General features: G+C 50.2%; 1 protein-coding gene across 9 annotated transcripts in view; it reads right to left on the bottom strand.

The window, feature by feature from the left end:
• The window catches only part of RIMBP2 (RIMS binding protein 2), a 295,906-nt gene that overhangs the window by 50,905 nt on the left and 219,078 nt on the right, over nt 1-25,923 (bottom strand). For all 9 annotated transcript variants that reach the window (XM_043488869.1, XM_043488854.1, XM_043488861.1 and 6 more), the window contains 4 exons: nt 19,280-19,330; nt 8,489-8,693; nt 3,661-3,806; nt 1,796-1,872 (listed from right to left, as the gene is read on the bottom strand). In XM_043488869.1, the coding sequence (XP_043344804.1) occupies nt 1,796-1,872; nt 3,661-3,806; nt 8,489-8,693; nt 19,280-19,330 (479 nt within the window). The remainder of the gene's footprint in view (nt 1-1,795; nt 1,873-3,660; nt 3,807-8,488; nt 8,694-19,279; nt 19,331-25,923) is intronic.

Genomic DNA, 25,923 nt, shown 5'->3' with positions numbered 1-25,923 from the left:
AGGTATATGGATAGCTCACCCTCCACCACCTCTGCAAGAACAAAGTGTAAGCGTCTCATGAGGGAAGCATCCACACCATTGGTGATAGCTCCTGAAGTCTTATTTCTAAGCAGTTCTGTGCACAGCCCTGCGCTAGGACTCTGGTGCTTGATGGCAGAGATGTCTGCCCTGCCTGCGCCGGCCAGCCCGGCCTGCAGAGGGTCGCTGGACTGTCTAGGGAGACAAAAGCCTGGGTCTGTACTGAGCATAAAGTACTGGAGGTCTGACTGTTCTGTATCTGCTTTCTGTGACTATTTGATTCATTCGTGCCTGGACACACGGCTAACTTTGGGTGGAGGCTTGTTGCATTATAAGCAGGCAGGGAAGTTGCGGCCAAGTGGCTAACTCTCACCTATCACAGAGTTTTCAGTGGTGACCACCAGGAATCTGAGAGTCATGCATGACCAGACTGGCTCATCTTAACGGACATGGACACACGGGTCCTCCAATGAGAGCTCAGCTCCCGGGCTGTGACGGCTGCGTGATGCGGCCCAGGCACTGGGCAGATGGGGAAGATGCTGGAAAGGCACTCAGCAGGGTGTTCTGGGCAAGGGTGACGCTTTTTGAGTTTCAGCTTGCTGCCTGTTATGGGGTGAATTGCATCCCCCCCCCCCAAAAGATGTTCGGATCCTAAATCCTGGCTCCTGTGGAGGTGAGGGTATTTGGAAATAGGGTCTTTGCAGGTGTGATCAAGCTGGGATGGGGTCGTACTGGAGCAGGGAGGGCCCTAAGCCAGTGGCAGGGGCCCTTGTAAAAGGAGGAGGGAACACATAGAGGCAGAGGGAAAGAGCGCACATGAGGATGGAGGCAGAATGGAGTGGGGCATCTGAGTGGAGGAACCTCAAGGATGCTGACAGCCAGCTGGGACAGGCAGGATGGTCCTCCTCTGGGGGCTTCAAAGAGTACAGTTCCACTCACACCTCGACTTCCCACCTCTGGCTTCCAGAACTGGGAGAGAATGGATATCTGTGGTTTTAAGCCACCTGATTGGTGATCGTTTTGAATGGCAGTCCTGGGAAACTAACACACTATCCAAACTCTTTCTATCAGAATGGAGAAACTCTTCATTTTGTTCAGTCACTAAGTCATGTCCAACTTTTTGTGACCCCATGGACTGCAGCACTCCAGGCTTCCCTGTCTTTCACTATCTCCTGGAATTTGCTCAAACTCATGTCCATTGAGTCTATGATGCTATCCACCCATCTCATCCTCTATTGCCCCCTTCTCCTCTTGCTCTCAATCTTTCCTGGCATCAAGATCTTTTCCAGTGAGTTGGCCCTTCTCATCAGGTGGCCAAAGTATTGGAGCTTCAGTTTCAGCATCAGCCCTTCCAATAAATATTCAGGGTGATTTCCTTTAGGATTGACTGGTTTGATCTCCCTGCTATCCAAGGGACTCTCAAGAGTCTTCTCCAGCACCACAATTTGAAAGTATCAATTCTTCGGTGCTCAGCCTTCTTTGTGGACCAACTCATAGCCATACATGACTACTGGAAAAACCATAGCTTTGACTATGTGGACCTTTGTCGGCCAAGTGATGTCTCTGCTTTTTAATACCCTGTCTAGGTTTGTCATAACTTTTCTCCCAAAGACAATCTCTTGGCATTCTCCAAAGCCTGGCTGAACTGCCCGCCTCTCCTCAGTGCTGGGGAAGGGACCTATCAGTTCATGGAGTGTCCTACCCATCACCCCACCTGCCCCGAGGCTGCCCATCCTCACAGATGCTCAGAGGACGCAGAGAGGAGCACTGCTCTTACCTGTAGCGGGCGACACACAAGTGGACCTTCCCCGAGTACCTCTGCTTGGCGGTATTGGAATTCCGATCATTATCCATCTATTAAAGACAATGGATATGTGGGTTATTGATGCCGAAGGCTTCACATTTCATGCTGGAAACACACAGGAAATCTCTTCCATGGTCCCCCCAGGGTTTTCGGCTTCACGTGGTGGGGACTCTGCCCACCATGAGATGCTGCCACACCCGGGTTCTCAGTTTTGGGCATGACCCAGAGACAGGGCAGGCTCCTGGGTCACACAGGGGACATTTATAAAGGACTCATCTCCTCCAGTACTGTATGATGTCACTTCTATGTGGAATCTAAAAAATAACACAAATGAAGGTACACGCAGAAAAGATAGACTCACAAATTTAGGTTACCAAAACAGGGGAGGGATAAATTAGGGGTGTGGGATTAACAGATACACCCTACTGTATAGAAAATAGATGAGCAGTAAGGATACACTGTATAGCACAGGGAATTAGAATCATTATCTTGAAATAATCTATACTGGAGTATAATCTACAACAATATTGAATCACTATGTTGTACACCTGAAACTAACGTAATATTGTAAATCAACTATGTGTGGGGTACGCACACTAAGTCTTTACAACCCTATGGACTGTACCCGCCAGGCTCCTCTGTCCATGGGAATTCTCCAGGCAAGAATACTGGAGTGGTTGCCATGCCCTCCTTCAGGGGATCTTCCCGACCCAGGGATCGAACCCCTGTCTCTTAAATCTCCTGCATCTGCAAGTGGGGTCTTTACCACTATTACCACCAATATAATATTGTAAATCAAATATATGTCAATATAAACAAACACACACACAAAAAAACAAAGAGCCACTTAAAAAAAGACCTCGTATCCTCTCACACAGTGGTGAGCACTGTGATTTAAGGCCTGAGACGGTCACTGCTCCAGAGCCTGCCAGGCTCCTTGGAGGACAAAGTTAGCCCAAGCCTGTGTCTTCAGCCCTCGAGGACTCCATACAGGGAGGGGAGTGCTCACACGTGGATGGCGCCTGGTGCCCCCAGGAATCCTGCATGGAGGAGGCGACATGGCGCTCCTTTCTCCCGGTCCCCCCTCCTCCTGCCCTATTCTTCTCTGCCTATAGGGGCTAAAACCATCTTGGGGTTGGGGGAGGGTAGAACAGGGCCCCAGGCTGGAGGAGGGGGTGGTTTTTCCCCCAGGGGAGGGTGGGAGTGACTGTGATTTGTCATGTGTAGCCCCCTCCCCTCCCCACCCCACCCCAGGAGAAAAAGGCCCGGGACTCCCGCCTGCTCCCTCCCCACAACACGCTCCCACCTTTCCCCCTCTGGAGTGGGCTCCCCAGGAGTTAGGCCACGTCACTCCAGTCTCAGGGCCTTTCAGTGGCTTCCCCCTGGACTGAGCCAAAATTTGAGAACTTGCTTGAGGTTTTCAACTCGCCTCCCACCCCACCCCACCCCCAGCTCCTCTCTGGCCCAGCGGGCTTCACCTGGGTTCCTGCTCATAGATGGACAGACCACAAATGGCCCATGGCCAGTCTGAGAGGGGCTGCCCTGTCCTCTGCATCGTCCCTGCTTGTTGGGGTTCAGGACATTCACTGTTAGCCGACTTTTAGATGTTCACTCATTTATGGTCATTCTGCCCATGATAGCAGGGGCTCCCTTGTCTGCAAACTGGGCCCTAACATCCTGGCATAGAATAGGTGGTCAATGAAGATGACTTAATGGGGGTGAAGGCAGGAGAAAGAGGAGAAGGAGGGAACTAGGGAGAGAGGGTGGGAGGGCCACCCACAGCCACAGCCCACATCACGGGTAGCAGGGCAGCGGGCCGAGGCCAGGACAGGACTCACGTCTGATTCAAATCTGCATCTTGGGCCACTGGATCTTGACAGGAAGGTGGGCTTGACGGACAGAGGTTCCGGCTTGTCACCCGGGAGCGGGAGGGGCCGGATATATTCACCGACCACAGTGCGGCTTCCAAGGGCGCTCTCCTGACCTGGACACCAACATTGGAATGATTTGAAAGAAGGCCCAAAGAAAACAACCAAAGCACGCTGGACATTTGCCTTCCCCGTGGATCTTTCCTGTCTTTCACATCAGCCTTTGAGTTTCATTTCAGAACCCACCCATCTCCCACTCTTCATCTACATCCTCTGCTCTAGGCCGTCCATCTGGCAGAGTCCATTCCTGGCTACACTGTTTGGTGGAGATGGTGTGGCACGCAAGATGGGAAGGTCCCATCAGAGAGACCTTCGTGGGAGTCATGGGCAAAGAGGCTCTCCTTTTCCCCAGCTTAAAACAGAAAGAAGGTGAGATTTAGTAGGACAACAACCACATTGTCCCCAGGAGGAGGAAACTCCATTTGAGAACGGAGCCTGCTCATAGGAGGAGGAGCTGGAAGATGGAGAGGCAGGAATCAGGTCCAGACGGCATGGTTGGAGCCCTTGAATCCAGCTGTGTGTTCATACGCTAAGTTGTGTCTGACTATTTGCGACCCCATGGACTACACCACGCCAGGCTTCCCAGTCCTTCACTATCTCTGGGAGTTTGCTCAAATTCATCTCCATTGGGTCGGTGATGCTGTCTAACCATTGCAGCTGTACCTGAAGCTAAGCCATCTGCATCTACTCTACATGATAAATAAATTCCTTTTTGCTCACACTAGTGTATGTCAGCTTTCCTGTCACTTATTATTAATAATACAACCTGAACACTCCTGACATATACAAAGTGGCCAAATGGTCAGGTTTATGGCTAAAAAATACTTTTGACAAAAGAGATTCACTAGGACCAAGCAGATATCTGCCCATCCTGTCCTCGTGGGGTTGCTGGGCCCTGACCTAGGCACAGTGCGGGGGAGGTGGGGCAGGCAGGGGAGAATTGAGTCCCTTGACCAGTGCTGGCCCAGACTGTCGGATTAAAGTCACGCATGTATTTTTAGGATCAAACATGAATTACAGAAGTAACTTTTACCCCCTCCCCGAGTTCTTGCAGCCCAGTGGGCTGCAGACACCCTTCCCTGGCTTTGTCTAGCCTCTGGCTGTGGCTCTCCCATCATGGGGACTGCCTCACAGAGGAAGATGACTCACTGAGCCCAAATCAGGAGAAACAAACACTGTTAGAAGTGTTCCCACAAAAGCTGCATGGAAGTCATCCCCTCAGTGCCAGTCTGATTAACAAAAGAGTGATGAAGCATCACTGCAGTAGAGAATTGATGCTGAAATAGACCCCAGGCCCTGCAAGGAGGCCAAATCCCAGGGAGCAGCAGCCTGGCCCTGGTCACTGCCCAGGATCCCTCAGGCCCACAGCAGTGCTCGGCATTCAGCAGGTGCAAAGTCCATATTTACTCAATGAATCGGCTCTCAAATCCTACAGCCTCAGGAAGTCAGCTGAGGACGGGGCCTGGTGCTTCTGTGCCACAGTGGAAGGATGCCACTCTGACATGGGACTCATCCAGGTCAACGACCTGTGAGTGGAAGTGACGTGTCCTACTTTGGGGTGGAAGCCTTTTTGAGCCAGTGTCTAATTTGTTACGCTTCTTTTCCCCTGAGATGGAACATTCCAGACAAAGGAGGCTCAGCATTCCTGAGTGAAGACAGTATGGAACACATTCCCTGATCCAATCTGAGGTGGACGTGGAGCAGGATCAAAAGAGAGAGAGAAACTTGTGCTGTTTTAAGCACCTGAGATTTGAGGATGTTTGTTACTGCAGCTGAACCTAGCCTGTCCTGACTGATACACTGCTGCCGGGAGTAGGAGGGGGTGGCACCACCAGAAAAGGTGAAATGACTAGAGTCGCCTCCTGTTTACATTTTACTTAAACAAATCCAGTTCTCTAGAGAAAAATCACCTGATGCCTGTGGCATGTTTTACCTTCCCTTCTGCTCTTCGAGTGAATGTGAGATTAGGCACAAAATCATGTCATGCCCTCAGCTGCACATTCCTTTGTGATCTGCATGCCTCAGGATACCTTTTTTTTTTTTTTTGAAAATATGGCCACTGAGCCCAAAACAATGACTTTTATCTGGTGTTTCACCAAAACTCAGCTCCAATACTGGAAGGAAACTGGCGATGGAGGGGTAGCCCTGGGAGATGACACGCCTGCTTCCTAGTAGATGTCCAGGGATAATTCTGTTCCTGTGTGGTTCCCGCCCTTGCTGGTGGCAGGTGTGACTCTACCGCACAGAAGGTGAGCCCTGACCCCACCAGGGGTTCACAATCAAGTGGTCCTTGTCCTCCTCAACCTCAGGCTGACCCCGCCTCAGGCAGGAGGCCCCCGACAGGACGTGTAGCACACCTGCCTGGTCCTGCTCTGATTCTGCACTGGCCCTGCCCATTCCTTCCATCTCCCGCCCTCCCCTCTGGCATAAGGAGGACAGGCCAGCCCAGCAGGGAGTTTCCTCATTTAGTGGCCTCTGCCATCTGCCAACAAAGAATGACCTTGAGGAGGACTTCAGGGTTGCACGAGGAAGCTCCCTTGCAGGCATTCTGTCCATGGCCAGTGATGCCAGCATAGCAAGGATGCTCTAAGGATGCTGCCAAGTATGCCCGGCTAAGGAGCTGGTCATTTAGCATGATGGCTCTTCCAAATGGCTAAACAGAAGCCTTGGTGCAAACTTGTACCCTTAATAACACAGCCCTGTTCTGGTTTTGCTTGTTTTGTTCTTAGCATCCATTTTCCTCCATCACAAATCAGATTGGTTTTTCCAGATCAATCTGGACGCCGAATGACTCAGGTCAATCACTGCTCCACCTCCAGTGACCCATGAGCTTGCCCTGGATCTTGCCCTGGACTAACATGTTCTCATGCTATGCAGAAAGGAATTCACATGGAGGGAAGCCTGGGGCTGCTACTTTAAGAAGGGTCTGCTGACAAGTCAGGCTGCGCTGCGACCAGGAACACAGCTTCTAAACCTTTCCCTACACCAGTGGGACAGGCTCCCTAGGTGACAGGGGCATTTCCCTGTAACTAGACTGTGGGCCCAACCTGGTTTGTACTGAGCACCTGCCTAGCTCAGGCAGTCTGGAATTCTGGTGTGTGCTGGGCAGAGGTGCCCACATCACCAGTGCCCAACAGATCCTGTATGCTGTATCTACTTGGTGTCCTTGGACATCATCACTGCATGCATATAGCTGCATTTTTTTTTTTTTTGGCTGCATAGTGGGCACTCCAGGTGGTCTTCCTGGAGGAAGAGGGCATAGGATGCCTGCACATGGATTCTTCAGACGCCCCATCTCTTTTCCCTCAGGACCCACTCTGTGCTCGTCCTGTGTTTCTGTAACAGCTCTGAGCCAGGAGGACAACTCTGTGCTGAGTCCTGGACTCATCGACCATGCTGGGGACCTGGGGACCCTGAAAATTGCACATGGCTGAGCTCATGTGAGCCCTGAGCCACCCAGTGGGGAATGGAGAAGTCGTTTCATGCTCAGGGCTCGTGGCTTAAACTTCATTTCCAGGAGGCAGTCTTCTCTGATCATCCTAAATGGCCCTGGGTCATTTGCTGTCTCGTCACCTGACTGCTCGTGTCTGTCTGAGCGAGCAGCTCCCTACTCACTCATCTGTCCCCCTGTGTCTTGTCTGTGTCCCCCTGCCTAGAGCGGCTCCACCTCGGGCCTGCCGTCTGCCAAGCATCGCAGCCTCGGTACCTGAACACGGCTGGGGGAGAACCCTGCACTCAGAACTTAGTGGTTGGGGGGGGTGTCCAGACCTCCCTCTCCCCGTCTTGGGTTTCATGGCCTCTCTGCATTCTCCCAACACATGCACAGGATGGAAAGGGAGTGGGAAGGAGGGATAAGCCAAGAAACATTGTTCATCAAGATACATGCGGCAGCACCTCATTTTAATAAGAAAAAGCACCCAGAAGAACTTATCCTATGTTCTGACAAAAGCTGGGAGAAATCTGGAAATTCCCTCCCTTTTGTGGAATTCTAAAGTGGGGTTCTGGCACTCATGTCCCCTAAATTAAAAAAAAAATCAACTGCTTTACAGAAGACAACTGGGCCTGTGACCTGTTTAACCTTCAGTGGAGAGAAAGTTCCCTGACCGAGCAGCGCACTTCATTGTCTACCCTGGGAACTTCCCCTGAGGTTACATTAAATGCTTCCGTGATCAAGAAGTGATCCCTCAGAACCACACAGAGTGAAGTCTCCCCGCTCTCCACTCTCCTTCCTGGACACAAAAGTGACGGGAATGCATTAACATTCACCGCGGGTACTACTGTTGCCTTTGTTGGAACAGAAGTTCCAAGTACATCACAATGTCATCAAGAGGTCTCTGGATGAGAAGGGAAACAGGCGAAGTTGAGAAGCCCGCCTGGCAGATCCCAGTGCAGAGCCCAGAGCCAGATCCCTGGGTCCAAGACCCAGCTTGCTGCTTGGCTGGGTGATCCTCCAGGCATCTTGGCCGGTGTCAGATGCAGAACAGGGCTTGGAACAGGTGGGAGGGAGGTTACGCTGATTCACACCCATCAAGGGTGGTGCATCGAGCATGCATGGGAAACGCTGGCCGCCCTTGTACCATCCCAAGTCCTGCTATGCTGGCCGCTCCCTCGGTGTTGTGAGAGGCTCTGTCACACACCCCTGGCTGTGCCCAGCTGTTCCCAGCTTGCTGGCTGCAGCTCCTTCTCCATCACGGCCGAGGCAGGAGGGAGGGAGGGAGGAAGTGAGGGAGGCACTTACCTTTTCCAATGGAGGGAGCCAGTCCGTTCATGAACCTTGGGAAAGACTTGCTGGGGGACGAGGGGACATCCAGGGAGGCCACGGAGCTGCTGCCCAGCAGGTCGATCTTGCCGGCGTGCTGGCGAAATTGCTCCAGATCCCGGGACAGCAGGCTGAACTGCTCACTCTGCGTCCGGCATTTCTCCTCCAGCTCCCGCACCTTGCACTGCGCACGGAGACCCAGACACGCGGTTAGCAGGTGGCCTGGGCTTCTGGGGCCTCATGTGTCTGCGCCCAAGTGTGTGTCTGTGTGTGTCTGTGCGTTGCATGTGTGTGCACAAGACTGAGTGTTGTGTGTGCATGGGTGGATGACAGTGTGTGTGTGTGTGCACGTGAAAGTGTATGGCCTGAGTGTATTTGCACACATGTGTGCATGTGTGTGGTGGGGGGGGGGGCCTGCCTCCTGCCTCCACGTGAGAACAGTGGCTGAGCAGATCAAGCTTTCTGTCGATTGGAAGGTTGGCCGTCGGCCAGGTTCTCTCGCAGGGCAAACGTGGGAAAGCACAGGTGCCAAGAAACCCTGCAAACACTCAGATCCCAGCCAACCGCGGATTGTTCTGGGCTCTGTGTGCAGCCCGGGCACTTTGTGGTTGGCACGCCTCACTGTAGCTGCTTGAAATTTGGAGCAGGAGGTGGTGAGAGCCAAGCTTTGGGGACAGCTCAGTTGCTAACTCCACTGATGCAGTTTTCTGGTGGAGGCCTCTGCCCCTAAACTGCAGAACCCCAGGGCACCCTGCTTTAGCATTAAAAGGAATTGCTACCTGCTGGCTTGGGTTAGCAACATCACTGCCATCTGCAGACACCGGGCATATTTAGGGAGGTGGGAGCATCCCTGGGTACACATGACAGGGAGGGTACCACGGGCAGCACCCCCATGCACCCCCATCTTTGCCTGCTCCTGTTGGGTGGGTGTGATCCCGCCATACTCCCCTTCCTGGGAAACAGAGATCCACACTCCCTACACTTCCTTCCCTGCTGTTCCCTTCGTGGCACCCTCCCCCCTGCCATTCTAGTAGCTCCCTGATTATTCTTATTTCTCCTCTCTCTCTTAGATCATTTAATCACCAAGCTTGTGCTTTCTGGTCCCCTGACACATTCTCAATGCTTTGCATAATATTGGCACATCCTAGGTGCTCAATAAACATTTGCTGAAGTGGTGAAGAGAGAGGACCCCCTGATTTGCAGGCATCACACTCCTCATGGCAGTGGCTTGTTCCATCTGTGTGGTGGTCCTGCCTCGTTTCCCTTCCTTTGTGATAAATGGACAATGCCATCTGCTGTATTATTAACTGCGAGTATCGTTTGACTTTCTCCACTAAAATGTCAGCTCCGTGAGGGCAGGAATTTCTGTCTCCTTTCCCACTGTGTCCCCAGCACTCAGACTAGAGCTTGGTACCAAGTTGGGGCTTGAGAGATGTCTGGATTCATGTAGGGATGTGGACGGTGGTAGAACAATGCTGTCTTCCTCCTCCTTCTCCCTACCCCCCTTCTCCCTCTCCCCCTTCACCTGTATTAAGCCTTCAGCTCCTTAGGCCAGAGTGAAGTGCTATTTATGTCTGAGATCATGGAATTCTGAAAATAGACCTAACAAATCCCAAACCTATAATTAATTTCTTTGATTCATTAAAATAATTGGCAAGATTCTTTTAAAAGGCTGAATGAGCTTGGGTGTGATGGCTGTCTCCACAGAGGACAGCACAGAAGAGACACTGGGCTCCTCTGGGGACAGGTGTGGACTTGGAGCAATCTGCCCCCCGCCTGGGTCCCCCATCACAAAGATGCAGGACCTGCCAGGAAGCAGCTCTGACCCAGGATAGCAATTTCAGAAGCCTCAAGGCCAAGAGCTCTGGTTCTTTTGGGCTCAGTCCTGAAGAAGAGACTTTTGCTCCAAGGCGGAGCTTTTGCTCCAAGGTCCTCAGGTGGGGAAAAGCAGCTGCCAACAGCCTCGGGTTAAAAGGGCACTAGAAGAGCCCTGAGATCCCCTGTCCATCCAGGTGTGCCACCAGCTGCCATGGTAGTGTATGTGTGGGGGGTGGGGGGTGAGGGGGTGTGAAGTGATTGTAGAAGGATACAACACTATTTAAATGGCCACATTCTCATTTTAATGTGCATGAGAAAAATGCAACTGGCCATCAAATCCTTCATGTGTATGTCCTCTGTGTGTATATAAAAATGACCTAACTCAAAAAACAGATTTTTCATTGATGCAACTTTTACGAAATAATAAAATTAAAGTGATGGAGAGCTGATCAGAGGTTGTCAGGGTCTGGAGTTGGGGGAAGGGTCTGACTTTTAAGAAGTAACATTTCCCTGGTGGTCCAGTGGATAAGAATCCACAGGCCAATGCAGAGGACACGGGTTCGACCCCTGGTCCAGGAGGATTCCACATGCCGTGGAGCAACTAAGCCTGTGAGCCACAATCATTGAGCCTGTGCTCTAGAGTCCAGGATCTACAATAAAAGAAATCACCACAATGAGAGGCCTGTGCACAACAACAAAGAGTAGCCCCCACTCACCACAACCAGAGAAAGCCTGCACACAGCAACGAAGACCCAGGGCAACCACACACACACACAAAAAAAAAAGGAACATGAGGATGTGACTTTGGTGGGGTGGAGCCATCTGTACTCCTGATGGTGGTATGTGACTCCATATGCACCATCAAATCCCATGGAATTTATCACCAGAGGAAGGACAAAGAGTGACTGTTTGTAGTTCGGCTACTGACACTGTGCCCACATCTACTGCCAGGTCTCAACTGCTCCAGTCACCTACGATGCTATCCATGGGGAGCTGGGTGAAGTTATGCAGCAACCATCTGTGTTATTTTCGTAACTTCTTGTGAATCTCAAATTATTTCAAAATAGAATTTTAGAAAGTGCACAGATTTAAAGAAAATATGAAATAACTGTGTAGGTGGCAGGCAGATACAGAGAAAAATCTCGAAGGCGGTGGATGAGTAGCTGGTGTGTGGGGACATCAGATTAGGAGCCTGGAGGGTTAAGAGCGGCCAAGGTCTCAGGAGCCCACACGGGGTCAGGCATTCGAGGCACCTGGAGACAGAGCCCTGGGCAGGAGCTGATACCGAGCAGGGCCCTGTGGGGCCCCTGGACACAAAGGAGCCTTGTGTCCCCTGTTTCTTTGATTTATAGGAAATAATCTTCATTCAGCCTCCATGACCTTCCCTGAGTTCCAGGAGGCAGATTCCAATAGTTGTTAATTAGGGAAGGGAGGGAGAAACAGTCAAGAGAAACAATAGTGCAGCCTTGGGGCAGGGTCCTGGTTCCCCATCAATGGATACACACAATATCTTTGAGCTATTTTGCAGATATTGAACTCCCACTCTTCTCCTCAGTTTCCGTGGGTGCTGGTGGAGGAGGTTCCCAAGAGGGCAGAGAAGGACAAAGTGCTGCTTTTGCCTCCCCATCAACAAGGGCTTTGTAACACACGCCTGCACAGGTGTGACAGTGTGGTCTGAGACTTGCTTCCATGGTGACCTGGTGGTGAAGATGTAGGGCTAACCCCCTCTCACCTCACATTTCTACCCCAAAGATTCTAAGAGTCCTGTGTGATCACACCTAAGTGTTTATCCCTCTTTTCAGTTCCTCGCTTTGTTTCTCCTCTGGGTATCTGAGGACATGGCTTCAAGGCAACAAGGATGCTGGTTCCTAGAAGTCAGGCAGCTGCCAGATGCCTTTTCTCACTAATTTCAGGGAGAGAAGGTCCGAATGGCTAGTGGATGAGACAAAGGGACCCAGGAAACCCAAAGAATGTCTCATAAGTGAGTGCTCCCTCTGGAGACTTCCCCAGGCTTTCCTGCTGTTTCCCTCTTCCAGGAAGGAGGCAGGTTTTCCTCCAGAGCCTCCACTGTGGACACACTCTCAGGGCCTGGCTGCAGATGGCAGAGGCTGGGTCTCTGATGCTGAGCCCGGCAGCTGGGGCAGAGTCCCTCCCATGACACCTGAGCCACTACCAGAAGGAACCACTTCCAACTGATGCAGAGAGAAAACAGCAACCCCACTGATCAGCCCTGGCTGGCTTATTGGGATGTCAATATTGACCTCAGGATGCAGGGCACCATCCCTCCAGCTTGGGTGGCAAGGCTGGTGGGGCAGAACCGCACCCACATGTGTTAACCCGGCTGCTTGCATGTCTCCATCCCCGGCTCCGCTTCTCCCACCCCAGAGACCCACCACCTGCAGCATCAGGAGCGGAGGGCGGCTGCGTTTCTGACCGCAGCAGGAGCAGATGGCACAGTCATCGGGCAAGTAAACTCTAATTGGGATAAATAGCGGAGACTTGCAAATTTGGCTGTGGGTATTTATAAAGATGAAGGAAAATACATCTAAAGACGTGCCTGCTAGCACTCCCAAGGTCCTCCACCCTGGATTTTTCATCTGAAAAACTTCTGGGCTTTGTAAAAAGCAGCGAATCAGTAGGGGGGTTGTGCCCTCTAATGTGTCCAAACCAGGACCGTTCTGAGAATCCAGGGACACGGTCACCTCTCAATACTTAACATAGCAAAGCTGGGGGTCAGGGGCGTCTCAGCAGGGCTGGGTCGCTGCGTAGCAGTGATTCGGGAGTAAGCTGTTCCGTGCAGTATCTTTATGTGTAAACAAGCTTTGTGACACTATTTATTATTTACTGAAAACCTGCTATGTGCTGGGCCCTGCTGGGGGCTTTCTAGGCATGATTGCTGATGGCCAGAGAGACTCCAGGGGTAAGTTGGTGGAGCCCATTATATGAATGAGAAAACAAGGCCAGATGGACTAAAGACCAAGGTCACATACCCAGGAAGTGGCAGGACAGATGTAAGCCTGTCTGACTCCAGGCTCTGGGCTGTGTCTAGATTGTCGACCTCCCTCTCATTCACTCAGGGGACCTGGAGGCAAGTCACAGAAGCGCATTGGGCCTCAGTCTCTTCATCTGTAAAATGGGGGAGAAACTTGCCTTCCAGGACAATAACAAACTATTAAGTCCAGACTCTCACAGGCACGGTAGGGGCTCCATAAACAGAAGCTAAGATCTTTTGTCCTCTATGGGCAAAGGATACTACCAGAAGTCAGTTAACTAGTGACTCAATCACCCTTGCTTCTCAGATGGCATCACGGTGCACTACCAAATCTCTTCAATTGTATCTGATTCTTTGAGACCCTCTGGACTGTAGCCCACCAGGCTCCTCTGTCCATGGGAATTCTCCAGGCAAGAATACTGGAGCGGTAGCCATGCCCTCCTCCAGGGGATCTTCCTGACCCAGGGATCAAACCCAGGTCTCTTCTGTCTTCTGCATTGGCAGACGAGTTCTTTACTACTAGTGCCTCCTGGGAAGCCCTCTTTCATGGTGATGTTCAGTTAAGAAATACCCTCTAACTGCCAGTTTCATACCTACACCTGCACCAGATCTTGCATGTAGCTACATATACACAGACAAACCCCATCAATTCATCTAAACTGGCTCTGGATTCCAGGACAAGTGACTGCTCTGAACTCTAGAATCTTTACAGGATGATGTCATCTTGATACTAAAATGTAACAAAGTAATAACCAAAGGGAGACTCTGGTGAAGATGACTCTTTAATGTTTTGCATCCTATAATGTGTATTGATTGAGCATTATTAAAACACAACTGTCTTAAACATTTGTTTTAGTTCACATGATGAATGCCTTTATCAAATCCAACTAAAACGTAGTGAATTCTGCACCAGTGGGTCTGGATCATTAGAGTCTTTTGCTTCTGTACAGACATGCATTCGGCACAGAGATGCCCTGTGTGCAGATAAATACATTTCACAAGTGGGACCTCAGAACCCAGGGCTGCCTGTTGACTGTGGCTTTTGCCCTCAAGGTACCAACTGCAGTGAGATGGGGAGCATTAGGGAGATGAAGCTGGAGTCAGCTGAACCCCCAAACACCTGAGCATCCCAGTTTCTTTGTTCCTAACAACCTTGTCTTCCTGCTAAGACTCATGGGTACAGGGTTGCCAAGGTTATTCCCAGGAGGCAGAGAACCCATGCCCACCACAATTACTGGGGGAAAGAGAATTCTTAAGAGATTAAAATGCAGAACATTCAGTTCAAGCTTCTTTATCTGAGCACTTCTCAGATTCTCAACTTGGCTAATATTGTCACACTTTAGTAGCAAAATTGCACTGCCTTGTACGGACTCCAGAATTCAGACGTGGCAGAGCCATGCCACAGCACCCCCACTCAGGGTGACTGCTCTTCCTAGCCTCTCCTGCAGGTCACTAGCTCTGGCTGGTGACCCAGAAACAGAGGTGACACCTGTTGCCTCTATAGCTGAGACACAGAAGAGCTCTCCCTGACACCACGGTGATCAGGAAGCCATATGCTCTGGCTGGCACAGCCTCAAGATACAGGGATCCTGGATCCCTGAGTTACCATGTGGAGGGAAGCTTCATGGAGGATTCCTATATCTGCAGTGGCAAGAAATGAACCCTTGTGCAGAGTGCAATATTTTGGTGTTTGTTACTACAATACACCTGCGCCTAACCTGACTTACACCAAGAGACCAAGAGATCAGAGACTAAGGTCATCTGTTTGATGGGACAAAACAGATTTATTTAACCACAAGAACACTTCCTCATCAGATGATCACTGATTATCTTAACATAAGACAGGCAGCAGCATGGTACCTGAGGCCTTGTTTAGGGACCTGTGGCAAAGTTTTCATTTTAATGTCCTTTAAAATCAGGGGGGAAATGAATACGTATAATAATGAATCCAAGCTGGATTACATTCGTCTTTGTACCCAAGCAGATGTAAAATATAATTTTTAATATCTTAAGGGAGGAAGGGCCCTATGAAAGCAAAAGGAGCCCAGGACCCATAAAAGTCACTGGGCAGCCCAGATGCTGACCCCCACCTTGAGATTCAGGGCCCTAACTGCTCTTGGATGAGACTCGGGGATGAAGGGAACCTGTTCAGGTTCCTTCTGGCATCACCTGCAGGTGGACGTCTTGGTCCAGGAAGTGGCCAACAAACCCTAGGAGCCCTGAATAATTAGCCACAAACCACACGAGGCGCACACACAAAGCCTCAGTACTGAGACACACAGGTGGGTACCAGCTCATTACGGGCGAAGATGCCCCCTGCAATGGATCCCGGAGCTCACTGCCTCCCAGCCCAGCAGGTGTTATGATTTATCAGCCCTACAGTCATGGACCATTTCTTCTTTGCACTTGACTTTCTCAGCAACTTGATGTGGTGTTACCTGTGGACCCTCAGGGCCCTTGCTCTGCTCTTAGGAGCTGTGTGTCCTTGGCAGGTAGGTCAGCATCTCTGTGCCTTGGTTGTCTCCTCAATGAAATGAGGAGGATGCTATCAACCTACCTGGGCGGTATTAAAAGGATTAAATTCCATCACACTTGTCACTCGTGACCACATGATGTGCGCTCCTGTCTCTGCTGATGCCCAGAGCTCAGGGTGAGCTGTTTGCCCAGTGTTTCTGAGTCTGGCTGCTGCGGGAGCCAATCCACCTTTTGGTGGCAGGAGAGCTGACCCTGGCTTGCAGGGAGGTCAGGATCCCGAGGTCAGAGGATGCTGCCACACAGTGGTGGAGATTTTGGATTCTGGCGCCAAACTCCTGGGGTTGGCATCCAGATTCTGCCCCTGGCCATCTGCCCCTGAGGCTTTGGGAAGTCATTTCTCCTGACGATGCCTCAGTTCCCCCGGTTGTCATGGAGATGAGAGGGACAATATGACTGTCATCTCCTAGGTAACCCACAGATGCATTCTGAACAATGCCCAGCTGAGAAGGATTCAATAGACACTGCCGTTGGCACTGTTGTTGTTACGGCTATTTTCTTTTGCTTCTTTGTCCTGAACTTTACAAAGCGTCGAGGAAGCTACGTAACTACCACCTGCTCTTAGGTTGTTGGGTTTGCAAGCAGAGCTCTCCATCCCAATTCTGGAAAGGTGTTTTCAGTTGACTCTTGATCCTTGTCTTTGCTCAGCCCGCCAAGCCAGCCCGAATCAGTCCTCAGGTGTCCTGACCAGGAATAAAGACCCCTCCTCTCACCCGCAAACATCCTGGCTGCTCACTCATCAGAAAACAGGACTGAGACGTCCACAGAACCAGATGTGTGCATGTGAGTGTTCCGAGGGGTTTTAACCTAACACTACTTCCAGGGCAGCCCTTCTCTATCACTCTGTTATCCCTAGCTGTGCCAGGAAGTGGGTCTTTCTGCTCAGTAGAGGGGCTCACTGAAGTCAGGCATGGAGAACATGAACTTCCTGCTAAAGATGCTCCTGAGGACCCGGTGGCGGGGACTCGCTCAGGCTGTTCTTGGTCAACACTTCCAGTTACGAAGGCGCTGAGCCAGGATTGGCCAAGATTCCCAGCGCCCTACTCCTTCAGCTACTTCTCCTTCCTGTAACCAGCCTAGCAGGCTCTCTAAACAACGCTTCTTAAACTGCCTGGGAGGGTTGGTTAAAACACAGACATCTGTGCCCCACCCCGGATTTCTGCTCCAGCAGGTCGCAGGCAGAAACTGAGGATCTGTGTTCTAACGAGCTCCCAGGTGATACCGATACTGAGGGTCCGGAAAGCCCATGTTGAGAACAACCCAAGAGTGAGTAAAGTCATCATCAGTTCTACAAATTCACGGCCAAACTCAGAGTTTTAGAAAAGGCTCAAAACCCTGTTTGGAGAGACAGTTCATCTCCCTTCTTCCCCAGGTGGCTGCCTGTGAGAAGAATAAGGAAGAGCCCCTCCACTGCTGGAGAAGCCACTGCCCGCCCATGACACAGGAGAGCAAGGGGACCACTCAGGTGCAAGGCGTGAATACTGATGACCCACTGAATTCTGGGCTCTCGGCCGTGCAAGCATGCGGCTGGCCCAAGGCCAGAATCATCCTGACAATTCTCCTCCCCGCGGTCATCTGAATTCACAGAACATCCTTCCAGCCTGAGGATGGAAGCCGGCTTCGCTGGGCTCGCTCATCACTCACAGTGGACAGAACCCTGGGCCCCAATGCCTGGATTAAAGCGTCTCCCTGGGGCAGAACTCCCACGAGGAGCTCCTCGGCTTCCCCCACCCCAGGGAGAGCCAGGCACCCAGGACTGCATCAGAAGCTGCCCATGTTCAGAAGAAGAGGGAGATGGAGCTGGCCCAGGGGCACATGGCCGGTCCACTCATGGAACAAAACTTCACCAAGCACATGGGAGGGGAGGACATCACTCGCTAAAATACCTGCATGCTGTCCAGCGTGTTCTGGGTAAAGAGCAAAGCAAAACACAATGACAGGAAGACGTTGTGAATAAAAGAAAACCCAGGTTCTCAGCCCATCTGTGTGGCCTTCTCTGTTTTCCCAACCAAAGCACATTATACCCGCCCCCAACGTGTTGGGGCCTGCACCCTGCACCAGCCCCGGGTGACGTGACCTCAGCGGGCCTGTCACAGGGCGGCAGCTCAGAAGGCGGATTAAAACAACACAGACCATCAAATCGATGAGCTTGGGGTGAGGGGAAGAAAAGAAACTGGACCTCCAGCCAGAAGACTATGCAAATCAAACAGCGGTGGGTGATTCTGCGAGGGGAATGAAATGCCGTTTCAGGGAGATGTATGGCCATTGGGAGGTCTGTTTCCACTCTCCCGGGTTATATATTTTCCCACCTGCTATTTATCACTCCCAGCCCTCCAGATATTCATTAGCTAATGGACGCTTTCAAAAAAATCAATTTTAATATATATGATGATAATGATGAAACCATTTCCTGGGGGAGGAATAGATTTTAAAAGGCAATATAAGAGATGCACATATTCTGTTTTAAGTGGTCGTGCAGCTGCCCGGGGGACAAGAGACAAGGTCATCTTAAAGAGGACAGGCGTTTCCCATATGCAGAGACGCAGGCTCAGGGGAGAGGCCCTCCTGGCCTTTCTGGATGGAATAGAACTAGGGGAGGAGGGCTTGTGGGGCCACCCCATACTGTGCAGCCACCCCCTCCTGCTGTTGTGTCTTGAGTGAGGGGTCAGTAATTGGGGGACCTCTGTCTTCAACAGGGAGATTCCTTATGTCCATTTATTATGTATGAGGCATGCAGACTGCAAAGGCCCCCGGGGGACCCCAGGAGTTTCCTCCACTCCCGAGAATACGGGAGGCCACCAACTGGGGGCAGAAGAGTGATTCTGACACGTCACCCGTCTCCTGCCAAGCCCCCACCATCAGAGCTGGTGAGAAAGGCCTCCGGGTGGCTGGGGAGGGTGACTCCCACTGCGCTCATGAGGACAGTGCCCGTGGCCGCTCCTTGACTGAGTTCACTGCTGCAACTCCCTTCTCCATCCTTTCTCTAAATCTGCAAACGCCTCCCCAGATGCCAGGTACTTCCTCAGGCTTAGCGCTGTTCCTTAAATTACCCTCACTCACCTGACACTGGTAGGAATGATCCACTTCCCTTTCTCCTGCAAAGAAGCAGGCTCGCCCTGCCTGCTTCCCATCCAATCAGAGGAGAGCAGACCACCTCTGAGACCCGCAGTTCTGATGCTGGCTGTGTGGCCACAGGAAAACTGCTTAACCTCTCTGGGCCCCACTTCCTCACATGTAAAAATGGGACTCATAATGATACCAATCTGATAGTCTGCTTGCCAGGACGACATGGGAGGATATGTAAGCAGCAGGAGTAATGGGTACCCAGTGGGCACTCAGTAAAGGTCGGTTACTACTTTACAAAGCATTAACACAGCATGCCCTGAGCTCACTCACCCCCGGGAAGCCAGCAGGGCTGGCTCACTTACCTCTAGCAGCTGCACTGCACCTTCATGTTCTTTCTTAGCTTCAACCTGAGCCTTTTGGATGATGAAAAAAGACAGAAGAGTGAACGTTTACAGAGGGAAAAAGACAACAGAATTAATGTCTAAGTTATCAGGGGGTGTGGGGCATTGATATTCATTCTTTTAACAAGCCCCAACATTCTCAGGGTCTAAATCAGTTCTCATTTTTTTTCCTTCCTTTGGGCAAGATGGAATGGATTTGGGTTGGGTTTGATGCTCTTTGTAAAAAGTGAAAAGCACCCCTCATCTGGCAGAGAATGGAGAGGCTGATGAGATTGGACTGATGTATGAGGGTAGCACTAGTAAAGAGCCCGGCTGCCAATGCAGGAGATGTAAGAAAAGTGGGTTCGATGCCTGGATTGGGAAGATCCCCTGGAGGAGGGCATGGCAACCCACTCCAGTATTCTTGCCTGGAGAATCCCATGGACAGAGGAGCCTGACAGGTTACAGTCCATGGGGTCGAAAAAGTCAGACACAACTAAGCATATGACAGACAAGAAAGAGTCCATCTGTTAAACTGAGATTTACATTTAGGATTCTCAGTTCTGGAGGAATAGATTCTCCAGGTGGCTGGAGAATAATAAAGAGAAGAGTTGGATATCATAAATAAGCCAGTGAGAGCTGTCTTAACAGCTTCTATTTCTCACTTGAAAACTTCCATTAGTCGGAAAGAGGGAAAGGCTTGGCTTCCCCAGCACCGACTAAAAGCGAGAAGTAGCCTGATATTTCCATAGTGTTCATTCACATGCATTTCATTCGCACATATTTCCAATGAGGTTTTTAAGAGCTGGGGAAGTGAATAGAACCCAGCAAATTAACTCGACCATTCTTGAATCCAGCTCAGTCTTCACAGGCTCAAAATTGTTCCTTTCAAAGCAAAAACAAGAGCGACAATAAATCATGAAATGGGGTTGTGGCGGGGGGTGGGGGGAGACAAAACAGCTAGAGAACATACAGGGATTATATAAATAACACCACCATTGAACCACTTGAGTCAAAGATAGTTTTCAACCGGCAGAATGAAAAACAACCAAAAACTCCATCGCAGGCTGTTAAAACACAGCCAAGCTGGCAGTAACAACTTCGTTTCTGGCTTCAAGCGCAAATCAGGAGTTCGTTTTCGTAGGCTACTTGCAAGCTGGGCCATTTGGGCAATCAGAATAGATAGCTAAAATTAACAGTTAAAATTGGCAGTGCTGAATTCTTGCAGAATCTAGGCGACAGCTTCAGCGAGGCTCATTTTGGGGGCCACCGCCAGCACATGGGGAGGCTGAGACCTTCACGGTTTCCTACAGAACACATTAGACTTGAGAGGGACTCTGACTCCTAGGGAGACCAACAGTCCTACTGTCAGAAGAAGGGGCCTGTCATCCAGGGATGAAATGTCCAGGGGGTGAGTTAACATGGCAGCAAACACACCTATTTCAGGGGATGGGTAACTGTTCAAAAGGGACGTAGGTTTCCTGCTGCCAAAGGTTTGGTCGTTTGGCTGGGACAGACGGGCATGTAACACTCAGAGTAATAAGCTCCCAGGCACCTTGGTGATGGGGTTGGGGGTATGGATGCGGGGTGGGATGAGATGAGAGTGGGTGGGGGTCATTTACAGGTGCTGTTAATATCAACTCCACAGAAAAAAACAGTGAGATTCATGGAACTAAACTACGGCATGTACAGATCCTCAAATCAGGCCCCTGGGTTCCACAGAGCTGAGAAAGCCGTGAGTGTCGATCAATATCCCAGGCATGCATCGTAGGAGAAATCAAGACACTGAATGAACTCAGAAGGTCAGCTTGAGATGTCCCTGCTATCCATACACAACAACTAAATCCAAAACATGCAAAGGAAGCATTTGACATGGAGGCAAAGCAGTTTTATGAGCTGCAGGGTAAGTTTGTTTCTATCAGCAGTGTGCATGTCAATAATGGCCTTAAGCCTGGGAGCCTTTGTTTCCCGCACAGGAGGAATTTAAAACAACAGTAGCATTTGCAGATGAATTTTAAATGTGGACAGTTTTGCTCATGCACTGAGATTATAACTGCTACTTGTAATAAGATGAGGATGTAACCCACACAGGAAATGGAAGCAGTTAGAGCGACTGGACTCTGCTCACCGGTTCCCTAGAGAAACACTAGGGTTCTGGAGTCAGGCCTCCAGGGGACCTGGACCATGCTGTCTAACCTCAGGTCCTGCATCTGTGAGGGGACTTGCATCCCACAGGTTACAGTGAGAGCTGATTGCTGTCACCACTCACACATTCAATAGACACTTACCAAGAATGGCCTGGAACTTACCATCAGTTATCCTGGTAATGTTACAGGACCAATTAATGGAGTCTTACTAGGTCTTTACTGCATTTATTCATTCATTCATCCATATTCATTCATTCAAAGTTCCTGAGTATCTCTGTTCATTCATTCATTCATTCATTCAAAGTTCCCAAGCATCACTTGTTGAGTACCTGCTCTGTGTCAGGCAATGTCCTGAGAGTGCAGACCTCCACTTGGGATGCAGACAACAATGAGCAAGTGGCATCACTAAAGGGGGTGAGTGGCAGAGAATGCCAGAGCAGGGTGATGAAGTCCATTCAGGCAGGGCAGCCGGGAGAGACTCCCATAACAACAGTAAGCCAGCTCTGTCATTATCTGGGGGCCAGGCATTCTCAGGAAAGAGCAGAGAGGGGGATGTCTGGGTCACAGAGAGGAGGTCAGTGTGGCTGGAGGAAGGGCGATAGGACAGGAGGAGTCAGAGGTGGGCAGGGGCTTAAATAAGACGACAGATGCCTGCCAGGTACCGGGCCCAGAATATGCTACACTGAGAACAAATGTTCACGGTGTAGCTTTTATTGTCATTGTCATTGTCCATAGACTATATTCACAGCCTGGCTCACTGCTGTGTACTTAGCCGTCACACAGCCGACATGCGATGCTCAAGGACTGTTTGCCGAATGAATGAAAGTGATGATTCTCGGCCAAGCTCCTGGTTCAGTGATCTCCATGAAGCAGGTGTCCTGTGGAAAAGTCCTCGTAGACAGGACTCTATCTGCTTGGATTTCCATGTTTTTTTTAAGCTTACATCTCCACCAGCTACCAGAAATAAGGGTTGGCCAATGGTCTTATCTCACCTTGACTCCCACTAGAATAGCCTCGGGCAGCTTGATCATTCATCCACTCTTCACTTCAACAGGTGTTCTCACTTGCCCACTATTTCCCTTGCTTCTCCTAATTACCAGATTGAGCAGAGAGAAGAGCTGAACTTCCAGGGAGGAGGGAGAGGTTCCCTGGAGAAAGTTCTGGGTCCCTGACATCAGCTGGGTCCCTGAAAGCCTGGACCTTCCTTAGGGTGGTCAAGTCCAGAGGTGAAGCTGAAACCACAAAGTGATCTCCAAGGACTACACAGGGTCGGAAAATCCACTTGCATTTCATGGGAAGATATATCCCCGGCTTCCTTACACACATGCTGTACATCAAGAAAAAGAAAATTTCAGGGTCTGGGAAGAAGCAAATCCCACAAAGTACAGAGTGGTGTCAAGGGGATTCCTAAGATGATGGTAAAGGGCATTTCTAGACCCAGTTTAGCATCCAGCCTCTGGGGCAACCATCCTGGACTGGAAGATGACACTGGGCTCCAGGCAGGATGTCTCAGAGGAAAATGGAATGAAAACATCCTCCGAGGAGTCTGATGGTCTTGAGAGAAATTTTAATGCTCTGGCATAAAGTTTGAAATAAGAGAGTGATGAGCACACAGGAGACTGAGCAAACACACAGAAAGAGGCAATTCACTCCAGGGGAAAAGGAAAGGCTGTACCAAAAAGGAAACACTGCCCTTTGCAGAGCCTGGCAAGATGTGCAGAGCATGCCTTGCTGAGGACGGAATGGACTTCAGCTTGGGACAGGACGTTTGAGATCATGCAAGCCGGGCATCCAGTTGGACCAAAGAAGTGGGGTTCGGTGGAATCCAACTTGGAGATCCACATGTGGGAGTCGGCACACAGATGGCAATCACACCCATGGAACCAGACAAGGTCACGGAGGGAGCAGTGGAGATCAAGAAGAGATGTGAGGGATTCCCGGGTGGCTCAGTGGTAAAGAATCTGCCTGCCAATGCAGGAGACACAAATTCCATCCATGATCCAGGAAGATCCCACATTGCTGCTGAGCAACTAAGTCTGAGCACCACAATTATTGAGCTTGTGCTCTAGAGTCTGGGAGCCACAACTTCTGAAGCCCATGCACCCTAGGGCTCATGCTCCACAATAAGAGAACCCAATGCAATGAGAAGTCCAAGCACCACAACCAGAGTAGCCTCCGCTCACTGCAACTAGAGAAAGCCCTTGTGCAGCAAGGAAGACCCAGCACAACCAAATAAATAAATAAAAAATATAAAAAAAGAGGCGTGGATTGCAGGCTGAGTCTTGAGGATGCTTACAGGGCTTCTGTGAGGAAGGAGAAAACTGGAAGAGGGTAGGATCCTGGAAGCCTAGGGGTTGGGAAGATAGACCCTCTCAAAGTGTGCCTCTGGGTCAAAGAGGAGGAGGGCAGGACACTAACCACTGAGCAGGACATCCGCACACAGGTGATTTAGCAAAAGCCATGGCATTGCTGAGATGAAGCTGGGTCCCACAGGAGAGCGTTCAAGAAATCCTGTAATGGGATTTGCCGCAACACGGATGCAACTCAGGGATGATCATACTAAGTGAAATAAGTCAGACAGAGAAAGACAAACACCATATGATATCACTTACAAGTGAAATCTAGAATATGACACAAATAAACCTACCTATGAAACAAAAACAGACTCAAGGACATAGAGAACAGAAGGTGGTTGCCAAGGGAGAGGAGGATTAGGGGAGGGACGGATTGGGAGTTTGGGATGAGCAGATGCAAACTACTATGTATAGAATGGATAAACAAGGTCCTACTGTAGTGCACAGACAACTAAAACAATCTCCTGGGATAAACCAAAATGGGAAAGCATATTATAAGAAGAATATATATATAGGGATATAACTGAATCACTTTTCTGCACAGCAGAAATTAACACATTATAAATCAACTATGTGTGTGTGTACTAAGCCACTTCAGTTGTGTCTCTTTGTGACCCCATGGACTGTAGCCCACCAGGCTCCTCTGTCCAAGGGATTTTCCAGACATGAGTACTGGAGTGGGTTGCCATGCCCTTCTCCAGGAGATCTTCCTGATTCAGGGGTCATACTTGCATCTCCTAACTCTCCTGCGTTGGCAAGCAGGTTGTTTACCACAACGCCACCTGGGAAGCCACAAATCAACTATACTCCAATAAAAATAAATAATGGGACTTGTAGTCAATGGGACTGTAGACAGCTTCTAGGAACTATCTCACGTTGCTGTCTCATGATAATCAAACTGGAACTCAGAGCGCTCTGGTGACTTTTATCATGGTAGAGGGACAGGGCTAGAATTTGGCCTTCCATAGGATATGAGCATTTCTATAATAGGTGTCTGCCACTCATTTCAACTGCACCCCATATAAAGTCATTGTCCTCATCAATCTTCATTCCGTGTGTCTCCTTTATGGCATTCCCCTGGCATCTGAACTTTTTAGCTCTTCATGACTTGTTCACTTACTCTCCCTCTGTAAGCCAGAGGTCCTGTCCAACTCTGCACTGCATTCCTGGTTTCCAGAACAACGGCTGAGCAGCCAACATATAGGTGGCAGCCAGCAAGCACGTGCTGATGAGTGAATGAATGACTGAGTGATCCAGACACCAAATGGACAGGGCTGTCCGTGCTGGAAATCGAACAGAGACGTGAACTCTGGAAAGAACTCACCAATCTCGTTCCATTCAAGTCTCAACCTTTCTCTTCGAATACTTTTTTTTATTTTAAAAATCAGAGCTCTATGAAAATACAGGGTTTGTACATTCACCCTTCGTTAGATTTTCTTCCTCTGCTCCGCCCCCCGCCCCCACCTCCCGAGGAAGCATCAGTGTGTCCAAAATAGAGGCAAGGATGAATTCAGGGGGTAAAAAAAAAGCAAAAGCAAAGGAAGCTGGATGACGCTCAAGAGGGACACTGGGAGCAGAATAATGGACTTGGCTCTAGTGCACTTTCCTCGGCATCAAGTGCTTCATAGATAAAACTCCAGGCTAGAAGAGAAGGATGCTCTGGTAAGAAAAGCCAGCCTGTCACCCTTGCTGGACAATATTTGTATTTCTGTCCTGGATGCTCCCAGCCTGGGGACGTGATTCCCAGGGATGCAGTGAAGGAGTGCAGGTACCAGGCACCGGAAGGTCCCTCACGCACAGAAAGAGGAAGAAGACAGGAATAATATCGCTGTCTGCATCCCAGCAATATCCTTTCTGGATAGCATCTAATGAAATCTTGCTTCTCAGCGTGCCAGCCAACTTACTATGACAGGTAATAAGGACTGTGACAGTCTCTATCGCCCCAGCCTAATGAAATCTATCCTGAGCACGAGGTCTCCATAAATGATTAGGAAAACAGCATCAGAGGTTATCTGCTTGATGCTACACGCTCTGCTAATAAACTTGGGAGGAGAAAAATACTCCAACAGATAGGGATCTCCAGCCAGATAAGGCGAGCCACTGGGTCCTTTATTTGAGATCAAAG

Source organism: Cervus canadensis, chromosome 1, assembly GCF_019320065.1.
Source record: "Cervus canadensis isolate Bull #8, Minnesota chromosome 1, ASM1932006v1, whole genome shotgun sequence".
NCBI lineage: Eukaryota > Metazoa > Chordata > Mammalia > Artiodactyla > Cervidae > Cervus > Cervus canadensis.
Note: the sequence above shows the minus strand (reverse complement) of the source record. Positions and strands in the feature narration are given on the sequence as shown.